The 8,600-nt window shown below is 32.7% G+C and overlaps 2 protein-coding genes across 3 annotated transcripts; one reads left to right on the top strand and one right to left on the bottom strand.

Moving 5' to 3' along the window:
* The first annotated feature begins 391 nt into the window (after positions 1-391).
* Positions 392-4,561, top strand: LOC143210371 (succinyl-CoA:glutarate CoA-transferase). 2 transcript variants are annotated; one of them, XM_076427164.1, is made up of 5 exons: positions 392-560; positions 878-1,880; positions 1,948-2,344; positions 2,424-2,532; positions 2,597-2,629. In XM_076427164.1, exons 1-3 carry the CDS (start codon positions 430-432, stop codon positions 2,176-2,178), a joined length of 1,365 nt encoding a protein of 454 aa, XP_076283279.1. In that variant the 5' UTR covers positions 392-429; the 3' UTR covers positions 2,179-2,344; positions 2,424-2,532; positions 2,597-2,629. The 2 variants fall into 2 exon arrangements, with proteins under 2 accessions (XP_076283279.1, XP_076283280.1); XM_076427165.1 differs by lacking the exons at positions 878-1,880; positions 1,948-2,344 and adding exons at positions 2,827-2,953; positions 3,033-4,561 and having other exon boundaries at positions 420-560; positions 2,597-2,752.
* Positions 4,380-8,468, bottom strand: Fbw5 (F-box and WD repeat domain containing 5). Its single transcript, XM_076427159.1, has 9 exons — positions 7,508-8,468; positions 7,135-7,292; positions 6,756-6,933; positions 6,477-6,669; positions 6,267-6,401; positions 6,077-6,198; positions 5,685-6,012; positions 5,258-5,491; positions 4,380-5,086 (listed from the first exon to the last, which is right to left on the bottom strand). The coding sequence occupies exons 1-9, from the start codon at positions 7,794-7,796 to the stop codon at positions 4,798-4,800; spliced, it is 1,926 nt and encodes a 641-aa protein (XP_076283274.1). The 5' UTR covers positions 7,797-8,468; the 3' UTR covers positions 4,380-4,797.
* Positions 8,469-8,600: the final 132 nt, after the last annotated feature.

Below are 8,600 nucleotides of genomic sequence, written 5' to 3'. Positions count from 1 at the left end.
GGCAATATTTATAAACATACAAGATCCGTTCTCAAAATAATTTACCTCAGTCGCAAATCATTTTCATATTTTCTATGAAATACTAAACATAAAAGTTAAATACATTCGTTCGTACAGTCTACAAACGACAACGGCAATTTCTCGTTATCGTCAACAATTTCAATTTCAAATATATTATTCTTTATATACGAAAGTGATTATAAAGAAAACCGTGAAATGTACATGGACACATTTTTAAACAATCACGTTTCTTCGAGTCAAGAATTGAAAAACATGTTCGGTTCACGATTGTATTGAATGTAGTCTGTGCGTAAACAGTTTTGTACCGATATGTATTAAACATGGCGTCGCTTTTATCGGATTACGAATGATGACAGTATGAAGTAACCTGAAAGTATCCGCAATATTAAATCACGGCGCAGTGATTATATGTACTTTCGTGACAGTATCTCGAAGAAGCTCGACTACAAATGGAAAGATCAACGATGTCTGAACAATCGGTTAATCAAACTCAAACGGAAACTGTTTTGGAGACGGATGTCACAGATTCCGTATCCCAGGTATGTTTTTATTACTCACTACGTCATTATTCTGATATGACAGTAAATATGTAATCTTGTCGGCACACATTTTACGTGATCTCGTAATTCGAACGATAAAAATTTCTGTTTATTTCATTTCGATTCTTCCAACGAGACTTTATCAAAAATAAGTTTTCTGTATGCGAAAATTTTTGGTTCAGCGAGCATAGCGAAAATTGTTTGTGAAAACCATTACTCTTTGTGGACAATATGTTCGCTTTTTTGTTCAAACACATTACGAAAGCAAAATCTTTATCCAGCAGTAATTTAATAAAAACAATCAAACATTTATCAAGTGACACAAAAAACAAAAGGGCTCCGTGCACAACTGCTGAGGATAATTCACCTCTAGAAGATGTTAGAGTTTTGGATCTGACAAGAATTGTCGCAGGTCCATATTGCACCATGATTCTCGGTGATCTTGGAGCAGAAATTTTGAAAATTGAGAGACCAGTTACCGGAGATGAAGCAAGACATTGGGGCCCCCCGTTTGTTAAAGGAACACGAGATTCTGTCTATTTCCTTAGCGTTAACAGAAATAAAAAGAGTATATGCATTGATTTGAAAGAAGGTAAAGATATTATATACGAATTGGCAAAGAAGTCGGATGTTTTGATAGAGAATTATGTTCCTGGAAAATTAAGTAAGTTTGGTCTAGGATATCAAGACATTTCTAAGGTAGCACCGCGTCTTATATACTGCTCTATGACTGGTTACGGATACAAAGGTCCTTATTCGAGTAGGCCAGGGTATGATGTAATCTCAGCTTCGGTTGGAGGTTTAATGCATATAACAGGTCCTAAGGATGGACCGCCATGTAAAGTTGGAGTAGCGGTAACAGACTTAGCAACAGGCTTATACGCTCATGGTGCTATAATGGCAGCTTTGTATCAAAGAATGAAAACTAATTGCGGACAATGGATACAGTGTAATCTATTGGCAACGCAAGTTGCTAGTTTAATAAATATTGGTTCGAATTACCTGAATGCCAATAAAGAAGCAGTACGATGGGGCTCCGAGCATGAAAGTATAGTACCCTATGAAGCTTTCCTTACGAAAGATGGGTATATGACAGTTGGAACAGGAAGTAACGCACAATTTTTAGAATTACTTAAAAGAATGCAATTAACAGAATTGTTTGAGAATGATAAATTTAAAGATAACACTGCTAGAGTACAAAATAGAGATGAATTGTTAGACATTCTTAGAAGACAGTTTGAAAAGAAAAGTAATAAAGATTGGTCGGCTATATTCGATGGTGCTTCTTTTCCATATGGTCCAATAAATACGATAGGACAGGTATAAAGTAATAATTGTTTTTACCACCCATATCTTGATAATGTCTTCATACAAATCAATTTTATAGGTTTTCGCAGATCCACACGTAAAGCATACAAAAATGGTACAAGACATGGCGCATTCCTCTGGAGAAACAGTTAAAGTTGTTGGCCCCCCTGTGACATATAGTTATGCCACAAATAAAATTAGATTAGCACCCCCTACGCTGGGACAGCATACTGATGAAATATTGAAAAACATTTTGAACTATTCCGATGATAAAATACGAACTTTGAGAAAAGCTAAAATTGTGCAATAGGAAAAGATTACTTTTTTAAAATGGACAATTATATGTTTTAAGGATATAAATTTTACGAGATCATAATGTTTACAGAATAATGATAATGTAGCTGTTATTGTAGAATAAGAACTATATGCATTTGTCTATACACTGCAGAAAAAAATAAATACATTACAGTACACATGTGTGTAGTTTACTATGGGTCTACTCTTAATTAATCTACAAACATAAAAGATAATAATTATTTTAATATTTCTTTTCAGGATGTTCCAACCGTCCGTCTTCGACTTAGGAAACCAAAATCTAATAAAAAGGTCCAGTGGACTCAGGGAACTGTGGATAATGAACATATGAATAAAAAGAAATCTAAATGTAAGTTACATGCACTCTTATTTGACTTGGTTTGCTTTTATAATGAAATTATCTAATATTTTAGGTTGTTGCATATATGAAAAACCAAAGAAATTCGGTGAAAGTAGCTCGGAGGATAGTGACGATGAATGCGAACATTGTAATGGTCCCAAAGATGCTCATAAAAAAGCTTTGCCACACAATAAAGAGCCTCCCAAAGAAGAAATTACTTCTAATCCTGGTAAGATTATTTTACATTACAAATTACATACATCTGTTCTTGATATTCAGCAAATTGCATATCTCTTCTTGTAGAAACAATAGCAAATGCGTCCATGTAAACTTACATTTGTGACTTAAATAATTTTTCCGAATGGAATCAAATGCATTACCTGTATATTTCTTGTGTCAATGTTAATTAGAAGAAAGAGATGGCGGATAGGTATGTCATTTCTAACTCGTACTATTTTATACCGAGTCTTATTAATTATACGCTACCTCGTGAATACTTAATTTTTCAGGAAATTCAAACGAAAATATTGCAACGCAATGCATTTTGAATGCAATTGTATTGTTAATATTTGACATTAACCTGTTTAAGTCAGTGCTGCAAGCAACATTTTAAATATTTTTATTCCGAGTAAAAAAATATTAGTAGGACATATCATTGTTATTGCATAAAAAGGAAACTGTAGAACTTTATTCTAAAATCAAATCACGTTACATTATCTAATATTTGCGTAATATGTTAAGTTGAAACAAATTTTCCTAATAATAACTAAGTACAGTAATCTTTAAATTATTATAGGTGCATATATACATATGTGCAATGATACATGTATATATGTGCATGTTTTTTTCTTTTTATTTAATTAGACACATTCATAGTTCGTATGATATAGATCGGGTAATGCATGCACATTATGCCCTAGCTGTTTTGAAAGTAATAAAATCATCTGACACAATTGCATCACTATAAAACTTTGAGGAACTTATTCATGCTTTCGAGTACACTGGAACAATCATTTAAAAATAGTGTAAATTCTAAAAGATTCTGCATAAGTTGTGTTTGTATATTTATTACTTGTCTCTAGTATAGCTATATTCCTTCTCCTGTATAAATAGTACCTTATAAATATGTATACACGTTGAATATTTGTAACAAAATATATTTCTTTTTATTCATCTTTCATTTCACTACAGTAATGTTTAACATCTTGTATCCCATTATCAATAAGGCATCTTTATTTTGAATAACTTTATGTGATGTAAATGGATGTTAGAACACTGTTTTAATTTCAATCTATATAATAATACTCTTCTTTACTTTAATACGCATAATTAGGCTAGATATTTGTACAGTTCTGATGATACACCATATAAATGTATAAAAGTTGTTACTTCTATAGAAATAAATATCTGAAATTATTGTGCCAAAGCTTAGAGTTTCATTTGTTTTATACTTCGTTCGCGCGAATATTCAAAAATACGTGTGTACCATCAAAACTTTTTTTAATTTAATTTTATGATATTAGTCAAAAGAGTCGTATTAAAGAGAAAATATCGTCAATTAAAATATGCCATGAAAATGTTTAAAAAAAAACTTCTCACTTTTGCCTTACAAATGTTTGAACTTATACATTTTATCTATGTGAGTTGTGATTGTGACTTATGACTCGTAAATACACATGGCTCGTCTGATTTTTCTTGTACGTCCATATAAATATAATGCTAAAACGTGAAGGTGGCACATTGATTTGCGTGACCGTATTTCCGTGTTTCCTAGATATGACCAGTTATTGCTGCAAAATGAACAGCATGTTCGTTTGAGTATATGAAAGAAGAATAGACGCGAGCTAAACAAGCCATGTGTACATATGATATAAGGATATAAAGAGAGAGAGAGGGAGGGAGAGAGAGAGAGAGAGAGATCGTAATAGCGTAAAAAAGATTCAGTCTTAAAAGATAAAAGTTTTTGTATGCGCTTATTAAATTATTAAAGAAATTATAAGTATTTTAATTCTAATAAACAGTTACATAAAAGAATAAATTTTCAAAGTTTCACTTTGCGATCCTTATAGGTATAGTAACACAGTTGTACAGGTAAGTCCTTATATACAATATATATACGTATATATATATACTTCAGTGATTTCAAACGTTTCAGTTTGTTTAGAAATAAAATTTGCAGATATATACTTTCATAGAAATACTAATATATCACAAGTTTCATGGCGTTATAAGGAAAAATGGGTTTGAAGAAAATCCTTTTGGGCACATTTCCAATTATGATCTATCATAAATGTTTGGCAAATCTGAATTCGAGGCTTTACGATGTTTGTTCCTATTTTGTATTTCGGCACCCCTAGGGTAAGAATCTTTGTTCAACCCTAATTCATACACCTTAGATCGACTACGCCAAATTTTAATGGTACGATCATTGCTTGTTGTAACTAACATTTCAGGATCACGTGGATTGAAGGCAACAGAATTCACAGTATCAGAATGATGGAATTTGACCAAAGATAGTCCATAGTATCTATCCCAAAGGTAGCCGTGTTTATGCTCAGCACCGCTAAGTATAACATTTTAACATTCATGTAATATTTATATACAGGGCAAATCAATATCTTGAAAAGCTCCTTCAATATAATGTACAGGGTGACCCAAAAATGTACTTTTTTTAAAAAGGGTGATCCCTGAAACCATTTGAAGTAACTTTTTAATATTTATGATAATTTGATACCTTGCTACATATTCGTCACATACATCAGGGAAGTTGCCATTAGAGTATAGAATAGTATTGTCGTTTACATAAGCTGTATGAGCTCTGGCCATGCGACCGACTTCTTTTAATGTCACTAGATCAATTACTCGAATCTCCATTTCTCTAGCGATTAGTGGAGGTGGTAAATCATCGCGCAGAAGATATTCAATAACAATACCTTCTGGCCATGGTCTTATGTTAACGTACAAATATCTGAGTGCATACAAAATATGATAATTAGTGAAAATATAAAATATATACATATGGGCTGCCAGAGTATCTGGCCGTATAAGAACAAACGTGAAGGTATAATAGTAGATACAAGAATACATATATTAAATATTAATATACATATTGGTTGCCGGAGTAAAATATATATTTCATATTGATAATATAAATAACTGACCTATGATCTGGAGAAAGTCCCATTCCTACTATGCGTCCATGTAAATCAATGACATGATCCACCGTATCATATTGGGAGAGTAGAACATCAATGTCCACAACGGCGTCAGGATTTTCCTTTGCCAGTTGTCTTTTCACTATTCTGTCCCGCCTCCTCTCTTTTAAGGTATACGATCGTCCTGGATATATACTCGTAGGAAACTTCACATTTTTTATTCTTTTAAAAGCCACTTCATGCGGGACCAATATGTCGGACCCAGTTGTGAAAATAAGATATTTTTCGCAACAATTAACTATCTCAGCGACGTTTTCTTCAATATCTGTGGATTCTGTAAACGAAAAGTATGAACTATGAATATTATAATTATTTAAATTACATCACATTTCACTCACGTATATTTTCCTTATGCTGCTGAGAATTTTCTATGCAAAGGGACTCTCTAGTCTGAGAATTATATTCTTGATTGTACTGCAAGGGTTTGACATATTGTAAACAGTCCTCTAATAAAGCTGATCTATTTGTACATACTTTAGTTAATGTAAAACATATTCAACCTTTACTCTTTGTCTAAATTTTGCTTACTGTAATTCAAATGATGAATCTAAAGAAACTTCTTCATCTTCAACGTCCTTTTCGTGAACATCCTCTGGCACTTCAGATGTTAAACAATTAGCTACCATAATTGCACGAACATGTGGACCACTGCCATTGGGAAACCTAAAACAACAAAATTACTTATTGTAACAGAATGATTTATACAGTAAACAAAGCTGTAGTGTTCCTAAAGAGTACCTAAAAAGCTGTGTTATAATGGGTATATTTTCACTGGATAACTCTTGATTTGCTTTATTGAGCCAAAATACGCTAACACTAGCCGTATGGTGTAACCAATGGAGACTTCCACTTAAAAGATAATGTTCAGTGTACCATGCACCGTTTACATCGAACGGAGTATTCATTACCCTACATTGTAATTCAAAATCAGCTGCAATCAACAAAATCAACCAATTATTCAGAATATGTTTCCCACCATAATTTTGTAAATATTTTCGAATCTATTAATACTCTTACGTGTTAGACTAAATACTGCAATTTCTCCTATAAAAACGGATTCACTTCCAGGATGTGCACCAGAAACAAGCAGTAATGTATCAGAGGAATTAAATTGCGAGAATCGCGTAGATTTCCATCTAAATGACTTCATGTTATATTCATACTTTATTTTAACAGGATATTGGCTTTTCCATACCTAAATTAAATCCCATGATTTTATGGTTACTTCCATATAACACGATGAAAAATTGTTTGTAGTTACAATGTATGTACTGTGTATCTATATCTTCTGTGACAGTAAGCGTACAGTCGTCTTATGCAATGTTTTGTACATTTACTACAACATACAATACATATACACAGTCTTTTTGTACTGTAGAAATTATGAGTAACTTACAAAAATGCATCCATCTTTTGAGCATGTGGCAAACATTTCCCCATTGTGCGAAAAGCTTACATGTAATACTTCATGGTTGTGTTTAGTTAGTTCCTCTGTTTGTATCAGCGGTATATGATATGTTAGTCGTTTAAATTCTTCGAACCAAGATGTTTTTCCTATAAAATATAATTAGTTTTATGTAACGTTATGAAGTAAAACATTAAAAGAGAAATGCTAATTTTGAAAACACAAAATGTATATGTAATAACAATTAATATGTTTATACAAATAGTAACAATAAAAGTTTACGAATATCAAACAAAATATATAAATAGAAAATTGTTCGGAAGCTAAATATTTGGCAGAGAAAAAAGCTTTTATATTCACCAACCTGGCATCATGCCAACAACCGGATCTATTTCATACGTTTGATAAAATAAATTTTTCCAAAGAAATCCATCATAGGACACCCTGTGCCAGGATTTGCATACTTCTCCAGCAATTATTAGTTCCCTCAATGTCAAGTATTGAAAAATATTCAAAAGAATGGAATCCGGCATGTAACACCATTTGCTATTGCTATTTTCCTCGAAAGTGTCCGACGGACAGTCGCTTTCATCGTGCGACGTAATTTCTTCTTCTTTTTCTTGATTTTCCGAAGCACTTTTGACAATATCCATATTAAAATGAGATTCTCTGTTTACTAAAACAGTTGGTACTTATTGGTACTTAGCTCGACAGCGCTCACATGTGTCACAGTCTACTTATTTACAGTAAATGCAAGTAAATGTAAGAATAGACTTGACCTGACTTGACATTTAGTGAGTTTTTGTGGCCCAATTTTCTGGCGCGCTATTTCTCTATTATCATTTTTGTATCCCTCGCGATATTACCAACAGAGTATAGGATATATGTAATCAGCCACGGCCACCTTGTAAAATTTTGAAAAATTTTTCAGTATAATGCACCGTAGTGCAGAGATATTGTGCAAGATTTCTCGCACATGTGCGGCGATTTTAGCCTCAGTAAAGTAAAATTCTCAATAAAATGAGGTACCTTCAGGTACCTTGATGACTCCGTAAAATTTTTAAAAATTGTTATTATTTAATTGTGAGAAATGAATGTGTAACATGTGTATTTGTATATATTCTGTAATTCGTATGACACTCGTCTCGTCTCTTTGTCCAGAACAGATTGTTTTGGTACTTTCCCGTCAACATCACTCTCCCACTACCTTTCCATCATAATATAGATTGGCCAATATCTCAGCACCGAATCGAAACACCAAGATGTTTGAATTTTCACAGCTTTTAAAGCTTGGAGATGGTCCCTTGAACTTGAACCACCTATTCAGTTGACAATTAACAAAGAAACAAACGTCGATGTTTTACTAAAATATTTGATTAAGAAAAGAGATTCTGTAAATCGCAATTATACTCCGTATAGATATATCGCTTTCAGGGATATGTGAAAGGCGTATAAAA

This window comes from Lasioglossum baleicum, chromosome 7 (genome assembly GCF_051020765.1).
Source record: "Lasioglossum baleicum chromosome 7, iyLasBale1, whole genome shotgun sequence".
Classification (NCBI taxonomy): domain Eukaryota; kingdom Metazoa; phylum Arthropoda; class Insecta; order Hymenoptera; family Halictidae; genus Lasioglossum; species Lasioglossum baleicum.
The sequence above is the reverse complement of the archived record's forward strand: the minus strand, read 5'-3'. Positions and strand labels throughout refer to the sequence as shown.

Excerpts from the sequence above, each read along its gene's own strand:
- Fbw5 (XM_076427159.1), bottom strand. The coding sequence starts at position 7,796 with ATGGATATTGTCAAAAGTGCTTCGGAAAATCAAGAAAAAGAAGAAGAA. Across the intron at positions 6,402-6,476 it reads ATTATAACACAGCTTTTTAG|GTTTCCCAATGGCAGTGGTC; the intron begins GTACTCTTTAGG and ends TTGTTGTTTTAG. Across the intron at positions 6,013-6,076 it reads GCAGCATAAGGAAAATATAC|AATCCACAGATATTGAAGAA; the intron begins GTGAGTGAAATG and ends TTTCGTTTACAG.
- LOC143210371 (XM_076427164.1), top strand. The coding sequence starts at position 430 with ATGTACTTTCGTGACAGTATCTCGAAGAAGCTCGACTACAAATGGAAA. Across the intron at positions 561-877 it reads TCACAGATTCCGTATCCCAG|TGACACAAAAAACAAAAGGG; the intron begins GTATGTTTTTAT and ends ACATTTATCAAG. Across the intron at positions 1,881-1,947 it reads CAATAAATACGATAGGACAG|GTTTTCGCAGATCCACACGT; the intron begins GTATAAAGTAAT and ends TCAATTTTATAG.